The sequence below is a fragment of the Elephas maximus genome, chromosome 20, assembly GCF_024166365.1.
Source record: "Elephas maximus indicus isolate mEleMax1 chromosome 20, mEleMax1 primary haplotype, whole genome shotgun sequence".
Taxonomy (NCBI): domain Eukaryota; kingdom Metazoa; phylum Chordata; class Mammalia; order Proboscidea; family Elephantidae; genus Elephas; species Elephas maximus.
In genome coordinates, this window is record NC_064838.1 from 76,037,282 (window position 1) to 76,055,009 (window position 17,728).

The 17,728-nt window shown below is 38.4% G+C and overlaps 2 protein-coding genes across 2 annotated transcripts; both read left to right on the plus strand.

Annotated features, from left to right (window-relative positions):
* The first annotated feature begins 240 nt into the window (after window positions 1-240).
* LOC126063930 (olfactory receptor 4C15-like) lies at window positions 241-1,176 on the plus strand. Its single transcript, XM_049862474.1, has one exon. It carries the CDS (start codon window positions 241-243, stop codon window positions 1,174-1,176), a length of 936 nt encoding a protein of 311 aa, XP_049718431.1.
* Window positions 1,177-9,053: 7,877 nt separating this feature from the next.
* Window positions 9,054-9,989, plus strand: LOC126063933 (olfactory receptor 4C15-like). Its single transcript, XM_049862478.1, has one exon. It carries the CDS (start codon window positions 9,054-9,056, stop codon window positions 9,987-9,989), a length of 936 nt encoding a protein of 311 aa, XP_049718435.1.
* Window positions 9,990-17,728: the final 7,739 nt, after the last annotated feature.

The following is a 17,728-nucleotide window of genomic DNA, read 5'->3' on the forward strand; positions in this document are numbered from 1 at the left end:
CCCCATATTGAAACTCTGACTGTTAGAAAGAGTTTAACCTCAGTTCTGACTGATGGCTCAAGAACTTTCTAATTTTGTATTCTTAACAACAACAGAAGCACTTAAAATAATTTTGATTATGAATGCACCAATCCTTTGATGACTACGCTAATATCATAAACTCATTTGAGACAAACATCTTTCTCATAATTTCAGATTCTACATGGTCACTGTGGTAGCTTCCACCTTTTCCTCTGAAATATGCAAAACCAAAGCTTCGTAACTGAGTTCGTCCTCTTGGGTCTTTCATGGAATCCAAGTGTTCAAAAAATAGAATTTTTTGTATTTTTGTTCTGCTACATTGCAACTGTTGGGGCCAATTTGCTAGTTGTGGTGACCATCATCAGCAGCCCGGCACTCCTGGGATCCCCGATGTACTTCTTTCTGGCCTTCCTGTCCTTCCTGGATGCCTGCTATTCCTCTGCATTTGCACCAAAGATGATTGTGGACTCCCTCTATGAGAAGAAAACCATCTCCTTCAAGGGCTGTATGACCCAGGTCTTTGCTGATCACTTCTTTGCTGGAGTGGAGGTGATCATCCTCACCGCCATGGCCTATGACCGCTATGTGGCCATTTGCAAGCCATTGCACTACCCCTCTATCATGAACTGGAGGCTCTGTGGTATCCTGATGGGGGTAGCCTGGACAGGCGGCTTCTTGCATTCTGTGATACAAATTCTGTTTACTTTCCAGCTGCCCTTCTGTGGCCCCAATGTTATCGATCACTTCCTATGTGATTTGTACCCATTATTGAAGCTTGCCTGCACTGACACTCACATCCTTGGCCTTTTTGTGGTTGCCAATAGTGGGTTTATCTGCACCATAATCTTCTCCTTGTTGCTCATCTCCTACTGTGTCATCTTGCTCTCACTAAGAACTCATAGTTCTGAAGGACGGCTGAAAGCTCTCTCCACCTGTGGAACTCACATTGCTGTCGTGGTTTTGTTTTTTGTTCCCTGCATAATTATGTATGCCCGACCTCCATCTGCTTTCTCCTTCGATAAGATGGTGGCCATAGTTTGCACTTTCGTAACTCCCTTGCTCAATCCTTTGATTTATACTTTCAGGAATAAGGAAGTGAAAAATGCCATGAGGAAATTATGGACCAGATTGGTGGTGGTTTCTGATGAAAAATAAAACATTAAGCTTAAAAATTTAAATTTCAAGAGGAAAGAATTCAAAATGGGCTTAATAAAATACTTTATGGGGTGGGAACTTGTAAGGCAGAAAGTAACGTAATGCCACAGAAAAATACTGACGGGTAGGTCAGGAAATGCTATTACCACCCTCAGATCACTCATATCTTGGAGTTGGCAGCTCAGTATCCTTATAGGTAATTTAAGGAAAGTCGAATTTTATGTTTGTTTAGAATATAGTAAAGAAATCACTAAAAAAGAGGAATCATATTATCTACTAAACTTCTTGCAATGCACACCATACTTTTAAAAACCCTAAGGAGAGTATAAAAAAAATCTTAGATATCAGGAATAGGAACTTCATGAAACTATTTTAACTGGAAAAGAAGTTCACTTTTAGTGTCCTTATCCTAGCTAAGCAGTTCTTGTGGTACAGTAGGCAACCCCTTAGCTGTTGACATAAAGTGTGGTGGTTCAAAGCCACCACCTACTCCACTTCAGAAAGTTGTAGCGGTCTGCTTTCCTTACAAACATCACAAATCTGGAAATCTTCTGAGTCCAAACTCAGGGGATGGCAATGGTTTTTGTTGTTGTTTGTTGCTGTTGTTGTTTTCTTAAGAATCATTGATTCCTAGCTAAAAGAGATTTCCCAGCATCCAATGTAGTTAGGTGTGATCATGTAAACAAATTATGGTGAATAAAATGTAAATGAAAGTGGTATATTAAATGGTAATTCTGTAAATGTGGAATTGTGGTGGGAATTCCGGCAGCCATCTTGGACTATGAGGATGTGTGTTAAGGTTAGTGGAAAAGCAAGATTGAAGGATCCTAAAACCCTAATATTGTAGAGTTGTAATAGCAGCCCCATACTACTTGGCTCAGACTTCCTATATGTAAGAGGTAAATAAATTTCCAACTTGTTTAAGTTACTGCTAAAAAATAAAGTAATATCAGAATCTACATCGTCTATTACAGTTATGAGTTGTTCTGTTCATTAATGATGCAATATTCCATGTTCATTTGTTCTCACAAATTTCTTATGTTCTATAGGATCTCTGAATTAGTTCACATTAAATAGCCTTTACCCATTAAACATGTTATTTAACAGCTCAATGTCTGACTTTTTTTTTCTTTTGACATCCTGACATCTGAAACAAATCTTGGTCGTACTGTTTTGTTATGGAGACTTGATGTTACTAATACTATCTGGTAAATTATATGATTACCTCTGTATTAGAATTTGAAAAATTCTCAACTGTTTATGATACTGAGGTTTAGAAAAGTTGGAATTGAAAGGTGCTTCAATTTGAAGAAAGGTATCTGCTTAAAAAATTACTACAAGCATCAAACTTAATGGGAAACATTGATGTACTTTCTCCCTATTTCAATAATTTAAATTATCAAAAGAGAATTTCCAGACTCCTACAGCTATTTTTTACAGCTGTATCTATCAATCTGACAACATCCATTCACTTACATGCTGCCTTTTAAGTGCTACTGTAAGTGAAGTATCTGTAACCCGTATCAAAGACAACCAGTCTTTCTTTACTTTTACATGGGAACTCATTTCCTCACTGCTTGCACAAGGATGCTAGCCTAAGGATCTCTTCTGACTCTTATTTCATCCATGTTTCCCTCTCTACTGGATCACTTACGTCATCAAAGAAGCAATCCATTACCTCTGTCATTGTTAAGAATATTTTTTTGACTCCGCTTCCTTTGTATCTAATACTCCATTTCATTCTCTCTCCTTGGAAGGAAAAATAAATGGGGTCTCTAAATGCCCGGCCCTGATTTCTCTCCTTCCAATCTCCTTAAACTCCCTTCAGTCACATGTAAATAACTAGAACTATCTGAAAATCCTCTCTTCAAGGTCACCACAGACCTCTGCATCATTAAATTAAACAGCAGTTTTTCATTTCTCATCTTATTACATCCTTTTACATCTTTTAACCCAGTTGCTCTATTCACTCTTCATTTACATAATCTCTTACATGACCAAGGTTCCCAAATTAATATTGCCAGCCCAGGCTTCTTCTTTGAGGTTGAGATCTGGACATCCAACTGCTTCCATGGTATTTCCATCTAAACGACAAGTTAGTTTCTTAAACTGAGTAAATCCAAATCTGTATTTCTGGTTGTTCTGACCCAATCCCCAATCAGTCTCCACTCACATCATCCTCCATCTCTACCAATGGCTCATTTGGTTTATTTGTTTTTCTCCTTGCCCACCTCCACTCTATCAGGAAATGCTGTTAGCTTTAAACTATATCCCAAATTCAAAAACTTCTTATCATGTTTAGAGCTGTCGCTTAATTCCAAGCCATCATCCTCTTTCACCTCGGTTATTGCAAATCCCTCTTACTCAGTCTCCCTGCTTTTACCTTTGTATACAAAACCCCAGTTCTATCCTCAGCAAGGTATTCACAGTTATTCTTTACACCCATAAGTCAGATCATGTCATGAATCTGCTTAACTGCAGTGGTGCTCAGGATAAAAGCTAAAACCTTACAATTGCTAAAGATCAGGCAGCAGTAATCTTGCTACCCTCCTACCTCTCTGAACTTCTCACTCATGGCTGATCCCTCACTGATCCTCCAGTCCATGTGGTCCCTTTCTGTTCCACTTTCTGACCAGGTATACTCTTGCCCTAGGGCCTTCACATCCACAGGCTGTTCCTTCTGTCTGGAACACTTTTCCTTCCCCTGAACTCTCTAAATGGCTTACAATCTCATTTTACATTCACAGATCTGAAGAACTGATACTTTATATGAAACTACCCTTGGACCTGGACAAGCAGAACCCTGTCCCTGCTTCCATGCTTTGAAGTGCCTGCTGCAAAATGGCCAACATTCTCCAGTGCCTGTGACTGGGAAGTCTGTAGTGCCTTCTGGGTATAGCATCCCAACTTGGACATGACTTTAGGGACCCCTGACTATTTCTACTTTTAATGTTGCTCTTCCATACTCTACCCCATTTATGGAGTCCTCCAGGAGCTCTTATTCAGCCCCAATCAAGTTATGACTGGTCCTGCGGCTGGGACCCCAGTTCAAGTTACATGGTCTGGCATGCAAATGGCTTCAGCAGGCTGGATCTTTGCTTACTTATTTTTTCCAGAGGATTACAGTAGTTTGGGTTACCAGAGTGGTGCTGACATGCTCAGTTCAGGGGACACAAGTTCAGTGCTCTGGGATAAAAATAGTCCACTGCTGATCCTTGGCCTTGGGCCCTTTGTGTGGGGCCTTATCAAGCTCTCATCTGTCTATGCTCTGACTGAGGGTGTTAAGAGTGGATGAAGACATCCTTTACCCTGAGTGTCCATCTTGATGGTACCTAACAAGATCACCCAATCTTTCCACAGACTCCAGGGCCTGTATCAGACAGCTCTCCATGGATTTCTATCCTTGAATCACAAGGAATGTATCCAGGTCAGCTAGTTGTTCTGGTCAGGGCAAACCTCTAAAATTTTAATAAAAAGAAAGCAACCCTTGTTCTTTGTTCCCATAGGTGCTTGATGTGAAGGTGATTCTGGCCCTTAACTTTTCTGATGAATCACTTCAATTCTACATCTTTTGTGGGGTATAAATTACCCTAGAAGTAGGTAGAGTAAAATGTTTACATACTGAATGGAGTAACAAAGTGTTTAGTTTGGTCCCTTTCTGAAGTGGACTGATGGGGGATCTCCAAGTTTCCCTCAAACTTCAATCACTATGCTACATTTCATCAGAGTAAACTGATCTGTCATTCATTCTTTTCATAGAACATGAGAAGAGAAGAAAATATTAAACAAACCAACAAAGCCCAGGTACTGTCAAGTTCATTCTGACTCATGGGAACCCCATGTGTGTCAGAGTAGAGCTATGCCTCATAGGGCTTTCAAGTACTAATTTTTGGGAAGTAGATGGCCAGGACCATGTTCTGAGGTGGCTCAAGGTGGACGTTAACATCCATCCTTTTGGTTAACAGGTGTGTGCATTAACGATTTGTTCCACCCAGGGATGGAAATCAGGCTTTTAGTTTTAAAGTCATGGAATATCAACATCAGGTATGTAGAGAAAAAGGTAACATTTGGATTAATCTACACAGTTTTGCATATTTGTATATGAAATATGTCATTCCTTAATAAGCACTCATTTCTACCCCAGCCCAAGAACAGCACATGCTGTCCTCATGTATAGATGCTGTGCCTGATCCCAGAACTGAGCTCTTGCATTTAGTAAGAACATAGGCATTTCCATTCCAGCATACACATTGTTATATTCCTGAACAGAAAGGGAAGTGGAAACATCTTCACATAGAATCTCAAGAGTAGTTATTAAAAGAAGGAGATTAAAAAAAAAAAAATTCCCAATTGATTTGGGACCTCGCGATGCTGCCAATGCTTAAGTACTTCAAACCACATAAAAGTGCCTGGGATAATCATGCTGACTGAAATTTTTCAAACCCCCAGGGGCAACTGAGATCCGTTCTACAGGTTCATGTTGTCTCAGGGAAACCATTTTAATTTCCAGTTGGAAATAAAGGAGGAGACCTTTGCTTCTCTGTGTTTTGTTCCATGACACCAAATTTGAAACAGCACTTGAGAAGCAATGGGGAACATTCTCTGCCTTGTGAACTTGTGAGACTTTCTCTCTCTCTTAGATGTAGAAACAAGACTTGGAAATGCCATTCACATTTTATCCAGCCACTGAATGGACTTTTCTCCACAAAGAATAGGAGATTGGCAACACCAGAATTTTCAAAAAAAAATGATATATGGTGAGATTTATAATTCACATTTTTGCATTTTCAGAATTATTTAATCATTAATATAAATTAGCATCAATTAATTTTCAGACAACTTGATTTTCTTTGTATAAAGAAGCTGCCTGAAGTAAGAGTGGACTCATGTGGGTTTCACAGATACTAAGGGATTACAAAGGTTATTTAAAAGTGCTATGCATTAAAAAAAAAAAAAATTGGCATATCTACACTGTGACCAAAAAAAATAATTTCCGTTTTTAAAGTAATAAAGAAAGAGTCAAAGAGTTTATCATTAAAAGCACTTGTCAGCCCTGTTCATGGTAAAAGGGGAATTAAGTGTAAGTAAAAATGTTGACAATTCTTCTTTGTGTCAGTGGTCTGGGGTCTTGATCTCCTGTTGAATGTATTTATGTGTATTGTGTTATCTGATTCTATCAATAGGCATTCTTATTAGCTCACTTTTCAGAGGTGGAAACCAAGGATTTGAAGTAACCTGTTCCATGAGGCATAACTAAATAGAAGAGCTTGGATTTGAACCCAAGCCTGTATGAGTCTGGAGTTGATGTTCTTACTTATTTCACTTCATTGTCTCTCTTACTTTTGTCCTAGGCTAAACTGACCACTGTTGAATCCTACATCTGTTGTAGAGTGATAACTTTCACTAAAGCCTTCTGCAACAGAGTTTTTTTTTGTTGTGACATATCAGAAAACAAAAAAGGATATTGGCTGCAAGCACTCAGGCTACTAACAAACCAAAATCTGAAGAAGGATAATCAATAAGTGCTTTTTATACAGTTTTGACAGGTGCTGATTCATCATGAGTTATAGTGATTCTAGGGGTTCTTCACAGCCATTGGTATAATTGCCTACAAGAAAATTACTTAGAGACTATCTTTGTTTTAAGGAAATAAAAAGAACTATTTGTTTTAAGATCATGATTGAGTGACCTTTTCTTGTTTATCTTTTCTAACAGTTTGGTCTGTTGGCTCAGGGGTCCAGGATCTGTCATATGATAATTGCTTTCTGTGATGTGGGCTATGTGTGATATTGGGTAGATCTCTAACTCACTTCCTGGGGTAAATTGTCACTTAGTTTTGGTAGGCACTTCCACAGTCCATCGAACAAGTTAGAGCACTCAGTCCTCCTCTTTTGGTACAGTTTCTTAGTGTCTGAAGCCCTGTGAATCCTGAGAAACAAATTGGCCTGTTGTGGTTATGGCCTTCTGTGGTTAGGTTAACCCTTTATTCTACTGATAATCTTTATATTTTAATACATGTTTGTTGACAAATCCAATGACTCTTTTGGGTTGGTTTTATATTTTTTGTTTGTTTCTGGGTAACAGCTTGCAGCTGGATATGGAGTTAACAGTGCTGGCACAATTTAGGATTGCCTAGGTCCCTGGGAACATAAGGAAAATGGTTGTTTAAAAGCAAACAAACAGATGACATTAAACTGTAAAATTGTATATTCATTAGTTTTATTTGTCAATTCTAAGTGGCATTCAACAAAATCAGTTTACTGATATAAGCCCCACAAGTATTTTATTCATCTCTTTTGCAAACATATAATTATGTAAATGATTTGAGTGATAAATTTCTATTATAGGTACAAACAAGGACATGCTCATCCTTCAGTGCTGTGTCTACCTGTGGAAAATGAAGTCAGAAGTTGAAATAACTATCTGGTTGAATCATGGAAATGCTTTCTATGGGGAAAGCAGCTGGTTTATTGAGTGAGATAATAATAACCACAGTTTGCAACAGTTCTTTGGGATAACCAACGCTTTCACATTTTCAAAATTGGCCCTCATCATAGTCTTGTCAGATGCTTTGGTAAGCAATGTATTTACTATTTTACAACAACATTATATAATTTTGAAATGAATATACCTTGAGGAGTTGCACTTGATCATGTTAGGTCACCTTGTTTAAACAATTGGTTAAGAATTAATAAAGTCTTCAGACTGGCTTATGTTGAATATGTTGTTTCTATTCTTCACTTCCATGGTTGTTGCCCTTTGTACATGTATTTGATATTTATTTATATGGTAGGGCCATTACCTTCTGATTATAAATCATGTGGAGTTTCTTTTCCCTGAGGTGTCTGATTTAAACATGAATAAATGAATCAGAATGTTTTAACCTTGAGAGCTGTGTGGAGACTGTACAAAGGCCATCCTTGCTCTGAAGTTCTCCCAGAAAAGAAACATTCTCACTGCTTGTTATTGATCCAGTGGAATGGACTTTGACTTTGGAGCCAGAACATCCCAGATACACCTTTTGTTAATTTTTTAACTTAACCTCCCAAATTAGGGGTAATAAAATCTAATATGGACTGTATCCTAGAAACTAGGCACTGAGCAATTGCTTTCCTTGTGTTATTTCACTTAGTCAACAACACAACATTTTAAAGTAGGTATTATTATTTTTGTCAGTTTCAGTGTTCATTTTAAAATGATAATTAAAAAAAAACACTTAATATATACTCATTTTCTTTAAGCATACAGTTAGGCACTTTTTCCATTGGTCTTTATTTTTTAAATGGAATGAAGTACTTCATCTTAAAGGCCCCGTTCAGCTCAAACTTTTAAAGAAACATTTGGGGGAGTGGGCATGGCTTCCAAAGGTCTCTTAAAATACACGTTATCTGTTCTTTTATTTTTAGATAAGGCAGTCTCCTGGGGAGAGATGCATTTCCCATGCAAGTCATCCTGGTTCCCATGCCATGTCAAGGGGAGGCATAACTAATACATTATAGTCCTCCTTTCCTCAGAGCTTGGATGTGCTTCAGAATCCTCCTCAACATTTCACTCTAGGTAGCCACTCCTAACAAGTCAAAGCTGGCACCCACTTTAAAAACTATTTGTCATCCTTACCACATATGAATGTTTCCATTCTCACATATTGAAACTCTGGCTGTTTTAAAGGGTTTAACCTCAGCTCTGGCTCATAGCTCAAGAAATTTCTTTTTTTGTATTTTTAACAACAACAAAGGACTTAAAATAATTTTGCTTATGGATTCACCAACACTTTGATGACTATGCTAATATCATAAACTCACTTGAGACAAACATCTTTCTCATAATTTCAGATTCTACATGGTCACTGTGGTAGCTTCCACCTTTTCCTCTGAAATATGCAAAACCAAAGCTTCGTAACTGAGTTCGTCCTCTTGGGTCTTTCATGGAATCCAAGTGTTCAAAAAATAGAATTTGTTGTATTTTTGTTCTGCTACGTGGCAACTGTTGGGGGCAATTTGCTAGTTGTGGTGACCATTGTCAGCAGTCCGAAACTCCTGGGATCCCCGATGTACTTCTTTCTGGCCTTCCTGTCCTTCCTGGATGCCTGCTATTCCTCTGCATTTGCACCAAAGATGATTGTGGACTCCCTCTATGAGAAGAAAACCATCTCCTTCAAGGGCTGTATGACCCAGGTCTTTGCTGATCACTTCTTTGCTGGAGTGGAGGTGATTATCCTCGCCGTCATGGCCTATGACTGCTATGTGGCCATTTGCAAGCCATTGCACTACCCCTCTATCATGAACTGGAGGCTCTGTGGTATCCTGACGGGGGTAGCCTGGACAGGCGGCTTCTTACGTTCTGTGATACAAATTGTCTTCATTTTCCAGCTGCCCTTCTGTGGCCCCAATGTTATCGATCACTTCCTATGTGATTTGTACCCATTATTGAAGCTTGCCTGCACTGACACTCACATCCTTAGCGTTTTGGTTGTTGGCAGTAGTGGGTTTATCTGCATCATAATCTTCTCCTTGTTGCTCATCTCCTATTGTGTCATCTTGCTCTCACTAAGAACTCATAGCTCTGAAGGATGGCGGAAAGCTCTCTCCACCTGTGGATCTCACATTGCTGTCGTGGTTTTATTCTTTGTCCCATGCATAATTGTGTATGCCAGACCTCCATCTGCTTTCTCCTTCGATAAGATGGTGGCCATAGTTTACACCTTTGTAACTCCCTTGCTCAATCTTTTGATTTATACTTTCAGGAATAAGGAAGTGAAAAATGCCATGAGGAAATTGTGGACCAAGTTGGTGGTGGTTTCCGATGAAAAATAAAACATTAAACTTAAAAAAATTAAATTTCAATAGGAAAGAAATCAAAATGGGCTTGACCAAATACTTTATAGGGGCTGGAACCTGTATTGCTGAATGTAATGTAATGCAACAGAAAAATACTAATGGGTAGGGCAGGAAATGCTATTTCCACCCTCAGGTCACTCATATCTTGGAGTTGGCAGCTCAGTATCGTCTTAGGGAATCTGAGGAGAGTTGAATTTTATGTTTGTTTAGAACATAATAATGAAAAGAATTCACTAAAAGACAGGGATCAGATTATTAAGCTTCTTGCCATTCAAGCCATACTTTGAAAAACCTTTATGGAAAGAAGGAAAAAAATATCAGGAATAGGAACTTTCTGAAGCTATTTTAACTGAAAAAAAAAGTTTACTTTTAGAATACTGATCCTAGTTGAGCAGCCCTGGTGGCACTGTAAGTAAGCCCTTGGCTGCTGATGTAAGGAGCGTTTGTTCGAAACCATCTCCTGCTCTACAGCAGAAAGATGTGGCAGTTTGCTTTCCTTATAAAGATCACAAATCTGAAAACTTTTCCAGTCAGGATTCAAGGGATGGCAATGTTTGTTTCTTTCTTTGTTTTTTTAAGGCACATTTCTTCCTAGCTAAAAGACATTTCCCAGCATCCAATGTAGTTAGGTGTGGCCACGTGAGGAATTATGGCCAATAAAATATAAATGAAGGTGGTATATTAAATGATAATTCTGTGATTGTGGAATCGTTGTGGGAATTCAGGCAGCCATTTTGGACCCTGAGGATGTGTGTTATGGTTAGTGGAAAAGCAAGACTGAAGGATTCCATATCCCTAACACAGAGTTGTAATACCAGCCCCATACTACTTGGCTCAAACTTCATTTATGTAAGACAGAACTAAATTTCCAACTTGTTTAAGTCACTGCTAAAAAATAAAGTAATATCAGAATCTATATCATCTATTACATTTATGAACTGTTCTGTTCATTAATGCTGATATTCCCTGTTAATTAGTTAGATCTCACAAATTTCATATCATTCTGTGGGATCCCCAAATTAGTTCACGTTAAATAGACTTTACTCATTAAGCATGTTATTTAACAGCTCAATGTCTGACTCTTTTTTTTTTTTTTTTTTTTTGGCATCCTGACATCTGAAACAAATCTTGGTCTTACTTTTTTGTTATTGGGACTTCTTGTTACTAATACCAGCTGATAAGTTATATGATCACCTTTGTATTAGAATTGGAAAAATTCACAACTCTTCATGATACTAAGCTTTAGCAAAGAAAAGAACAGAAGGATACTTTAATTTGAAGAAAGGTATCTGCCTAAAAAACTACCACAAGTGTCAAACTTAATGGGAAACATTGATGTACTTCTTTCATATTAAATTGAGATAATTTAAACCTTCAAAAGAGAACTTCCAGACTCCTACAACTATATCTATCGTTCTACTAGCCTCCATTCACTTATATGCTGCCTTCTTAACTGCTGTTTTAAACAAAGTGTCTGTGACCCTTACCAAAGACAACCATTCTCTTTATTTTTGCATGGGATGTCATCTTCTCACTGCTTACACAAGGACACTTACTTGTCTAAGAATCTCTTCTGTCTTTTATTTCATATATATTTCCCTCTTTCCTGGAATAGTTACATTAACAAAGAAGCAATTTATTATCTCTCTCATCTTTAAAGAAACCTTTTTTTTTAATACACTTCCTTTTTATGTAATACCTCATTTCATTCTCCCTCTTTTGCAGCAGAACTCAAGTGGTCACTGTGATGCCTGTCTCCCATTTCTCTTCTTCCATTCTCTTTAAACTCCTGTCAGTCACACTTTAATACCTAATACTATCTGCAAATCCTATTCTCAAGGACAACTCAGACCTCTGCAACATGAAACTTAATAGCAATTGCCAGTTTCTCATCTTATTAAATCTATTAGCAGCATTTAACCCAGTTGATGTAGGCCTCTGCCTTCACATACTCTTTACATGACCAAGGTTCCCAAATTAATATCTAAGTCCCAGAATCTTCCTTGAGTTTGGAATCTGGACATCCACCTGCTTTCATGGTATCTCCATCTAAATGGCAAATAGATATCTCAAACTGAACAAACCCACAGCTGTATTCCTGGTTCTGCTGCCATCCCCAGATTGATTCCACCCATGTCATCCTTCATCTTGACTGTTGGCACATTTGATCTATTTGTATTTTCTCATTCCGCACATCCACTCTATCCAGAAATCCTGTTGGCTTTAACTTTAACATGTATCCCAAATTCAAGAACTTCTTATCATTTCCGGAGCTGTCACCTAATTCCAAGCCGTCATTGTAATCACCTGGATTATTGCAATTACCGCCTACATAGTCTCCCTGCTTTTATCTTTGAACCCTCTACCCCAATACTCCTCCCTCAGCACAGAGAAATGATTTTAAACCATAAATAAGATCATATCATGATTGCAATTGCACTCCATGTCATTCAGGGTAAGTTAAAACATTACAGTTACTGAAGATCAGGCAGCAGTAATCTTGCTGCTCTCCTACCTCTCTGAACTCCTCTCTCATAGACAACGCCTGACTGATCTTCCAGTCCATGTGGCCCCTTTCTGTTCCTCTTAGTGACAAGTTATGTTCTTTCCATAGGGACTGTGCATTCATAAGCTATTCCCTCTCTCTCGAACAATTATCTTTCCCCTGACTCTATAAATTGCATCAATTGTCACTTTATGTTCATAGATTTAGAGAATTGATATTTTAGACAGCAGCATGGTATCAAAATGACAGCAATGTGTTACCCTTAGACCTGGGCCAGCAGAAAGCTATCCTTGCTTCCACACTTTGGAGTGTCTTCTGAAAATTTTCTAAGCTCTCCAATGCCCAGTATTGGGAAGCTGGAGGTGCTTTCCAGACGAGGCTCCCCAACCTGGACTTGACTGCATGGGCCCCTTCCTATTTCTCCTTTTCAAGTTGCTCTTCCATACTCTAGCCCATCCACGGGGTCAACCAGCAGCCTCCATAAGCTCTTATTCAGCCCCAATGATGTTATGCCAGGTCCTGTGGCTGGGACCGTAGCTCCAGCTGGGTCATCTGGCAAGCAAATGGTTTTTGCAGGTTGGGTATTTATTTTTGTCACAGGATTGCACCACATTGGGTTACCAGAGTGGTGCTGACATGCTAAGTTTGGGTGACATAGCACATGTTCAGGGCTCTGGGATAAAAATGGTGCCCTGCTACTCCTTGGCCGTGTGCTGTGTGTGTGGGCCCTTATCAGCTCTCACCTGTCCATGCTCTGACTGAGGGTGTTGAGAGTGGGGGAAGACATTCTTTATCTTGAGTGCCACTCTTGCTGCTACCTAGCGAGATCACCCAGACCTTCCATAGGCTCCATGCCGTGACTCAGGCAGTTCCCTGGGGATTTCTGTCTGTATCACAGTATGTGTGGTCCATATTGGTCAGTTCTTCTGGTTGAGGCAGACATCTAAAATTTTAATAAAAAAAAAAACACACATTCTTTAATCCCATGGGCAACTGATATGAAGGTGCTTCTAGGCCTTGACTTTTCTGATGAATCACTTAAATTTTGTATCTTTTGTGGGGTACGAATAGCCATATAAATAGGCAAAGTAAAATGTTTAAAGATTACATGGAGCAACAAACTGTTTTGACCCCTTTCTGAAGTGGCCTTATGGGTCAAATCCAGGCTTCCTCTCAAACTTCTATGGATCTATCATTCATTCTTTTCCAATTAAAGGAAAAGAGAAAAAATTCTTAGAAAACAAAAACAGTTGCTATCAAGTGTAATCTGCCTCATGGAGAACCTGTATGTGTCAGAGAAGAACTGTACATCATAGGGTTTTCAAGAACTGATTTTGTGGAAGTAGATGGCCAGGCCTTTCTTCTGAGGTGCCTAGATGTGGATTGAACTTCAAAGTTTTAGGTTAGTAGCTAAGTGTGTTAACCATTTGTTCCACTCAGAGTCAGAAACCAGGCTCTTTGTTTCAAAGTCATGGAAAATAGGGATCAGTTATTGAGAACAAGAGATAATATTTGTATTAATTTATAACCCTGGTGGCATGGTGGTTAAGTGCTATGGCTGCTAACCAAAGGGTTGGCAGTTCGAATCTGCCAGGCGCTCCTTGGAAACTCTATGGGGCAGTTCTACCCTGTCCTCTAGGGTCGCTATGAGTCGGAATTGACTCGATGGCACTGGGTTTGATTTGGTTGGTTTTTATACATTTTTGCATATTTATACACGAAATGTATTATTCTTTAATAAGCACTCATTGGTCCCCAAACCTGAGAACTAGATATGCTATCCTCATGGATTGATGCTGTGCCATATCCCAGAACTCAGCTCTTGCTTTTAATAAGAACGTAGGCATTTCCATTCCAGCATACACAGTATTCTCTTCCTGAACATAAAGGGAAATGTAAGCACCTTCAAATAGAAACTCAAGAACAGCTAAAAAAAAAAAAAAAGGTAGGAGAAAAAAAATAACCTAATTACTCAGGGACATAAAAGATTTGCAAACAGTTAAGCAAGTCAGACCACATAAAACCGTGTCTTGGAGACTCATACTGTTGGGAAATTTTCAAATCCCAGGGGGCAACTGAGAGACAGTACTATAGGTTCATTCCTCTGTGGGAAACTTCTTTAAATTCTAGCTGAAACTAAAGTAGAAAACTTTTGAATCTTTATTTTTTGTTCCCTGAGACCACGTTGAAGGCAGCACTTGAGAAGCTGTGGAGAATATTCTCCACCTTGTGTGCCTGTGAAGCTCTTTCTCTCTCTTTCAGGTGTACAATAAAAGGCTTGGAAACAACCTGCACCTTTTATCCAGCCACTGAATGGACTTTTCTGGATGAGGAATATGAGATTGCCATCACCAGAGTTTTCAAGGAACTGATACATGGTGAGATTTATAATTCACAATTTTGCATTTTCTGAGGGAGTTTCAAAGTGTAATGTAGTGCTTAAAAGTATGAGTGTAGTGTTCAGGCTACCAAGTATAATACCTGGGTTTATCAATGACGTGCACACTTGGGCTAGTTACATCATCTCTCTGGTTCTCAGGCACCTCATCTATAAAGGGGATAATGGTATTAGCAAAGTTTGTGGAAACATATGAAGTAATGCATCATTAATGCTGCACAAATAACAGCTAATGTAATAGAAACCTTTTTCTGGGTTGAGAGTACCAATTACTTAAAATCTAATGAAACTAGATCTGTCTTCAGCTTGTCATCTTCAAGTTAAATTCAAATAACTTAGAAGTGCAAGAAGTTCATATTTTTTCCTAGCTCTCGATATTTTTTTAAAATAAAAAAATATTTTTTTCTCTATATGGCATCTCATTTATTCTTTCTGAATATATTCTCATTTATCATTTCTCCCCTAATACTCTTCCCATCCTGGAGTTTTAGGCTGAAAAGTGGGATTTTGCTGAGATTTTAAAGTATACTGCTATAGGAGCCTGGTATCTTGAATGCTACTTTTTCATTTACGCAGCTCCTATATATAATACCTCCTTTAATGTTTCAGAAATATTTCAGGGCAGGGCATTGAGAGTAAGGAAATATGATTTATTCAAATCCTGCCTCCTCCTATAGACTAAACTGTGATGCACAGAATTTTTTTTTTCTCTGTGGTTCACTGATGTATCACTAGTTTCTAGAACAGTCTGTCACGGGAGCTCAATAAATGCCTGTTCAGTAAATGAAAACAAATGAGACATCGTTCCCTATTCAAATTTAAATGTGTTTATGATACTAACCCACTAACTGTATGTGAATCCACCACAGGTTTGTCAGTCCACCATGTGTCTGTCAGGATGTAGTACTGTGGCACCTTGAATGTTACTTTGATACTGGACATTTTGCAACCAATATTTCAAATACCACAAGGGTCACCTTTGGTGGACAGGTTGCAGTGGAGCTTCCAAACTAAGACAGACTAGGAGGAAGGAACTGTCTACTTCTAAAAAAAAAATGGCCAGTGACAACCTTATTTTGAAGAGCAGTGGAACATTGTCTCATATAGTGCCAGAAAATGAGCCCTTCAGGTTGGAAGGCACCAAAATACAACTAGAGAAGAGCTGCTTCCTTAAGCTAGAGTCTACCTTAGTGACATGGATGGATTCAACCTTTTGAGATCTTCACCTGCTGAAGTGGCATTACTCAAAATGAGAAGAAACAGCTGCAAACATCCATTAATAATCAGAATGTAGAATGTACAACGTATGAATGCAGGAAAATTGGAAGTCATCAAAAATGAAAAGGAACACATAAACATTGATATTCTAGACATTAGTAAGCAGAAATGGACCAGCATTCACCATTTTGAATCAGACAATCATACAGTTTACTATGCCGGGAATGACAAATTGAAGAGGAATGATGTAGCATTCACCATCAAAAAGAACATTTCAAGATCTATCCTGAAGTACAACATTGTCAGTGATGATAATAGCCATATCCCTACAAGGAAGACCAGTTAATATGACTATTATTCAAATTTACACACCAACCACTGAGGCCAAGGATGAAGAAATTAGAGATTCTTACCAACTTTTGTAGTCCAAAATTGATGGAACATGCAACCAAGTGTATCGATAATTACTGGTGATTGGAATGTGAAAGTTGGAAACAAGGAAGAAGCATCAGTAGCTGTAAAATATGGCCTTTGTTATAGAAATGACACCAGAGATTGAGTGACAGAATTCTGCAAGACCAATGACTTTTTTCAAGAATGTAAATCGTGACTGTACACTTGGACCTCACCAGATGGAATATGCAGGAATCAAATCAACTACATCTATGGAAAGAGATGATGGTAAAGCTCAATATAATCAGTTAGAACAATGCCAGTGGCAGACTGTGGAACAGACCCTCAATTGCTAATATGCAAGCTCAAGTTGAAGCTGAAGAAAGTTAGAACAAATCCAGGAAAATCAAAGTATGACTGTGAGTATATCCGACTATCTGACTTGAATTTAAAAAACATCTCAAAAATAGATTTGAAGCATTGAACATTAATGACTTAATTTCAGATGAGTTGTGGAACGACATCAAGAACAACATACATGAAGAAAACAGAAGATCAATAAAATGACAGGAAAGAAAAAAAGATCAAAATGGATGTCAGAAGAGACTCGGAAAGTTGCTCTTGAATGTAGAGTAACTAAAGAGAAAGGAAGAAATGATGAAGCAAAAGATCTAAACAGAAGATTTCAAAGGATGGTGAGAGAAGGGAAAGTAAAGGATTATAATGAAATGTGCAAAGACTTGGAGATAGAAAACCAAAAGGGAAGAACATGATCACCACTTCTCAAGATGAACGAACTGAAGAAAAAATTCAAGCACGATCTGCAATAGTGAAGGATTCTATGGGAAAATATTGAATGACACAGGAAGCATCAAAAGAAGATGAAAGGAATACTCTGAGTACTGTACCAAAAAGAATTGGTTGCCGTTCAGCCATTTCAAGAGGTAACATATGATCAAAAACCAATTGTACTGAAGGAAGAGTTCCAAGCTGCACTGAAGGCATTGGAGGAAAACAAGTCTACAGGAAATGGTGGAATATCAATCAAAATGTTTCAACAAACAGATGCAGTGCTGGTAGTGCGTACACATCCATGTCATGAAATGTAGAAGACAGCTACCTGGCCATATTTGGAAGCTACTCATATCTGTACCCATTCCAAAGAAGGGTGATCCAATAGAATGTAGAAATTATTGAACA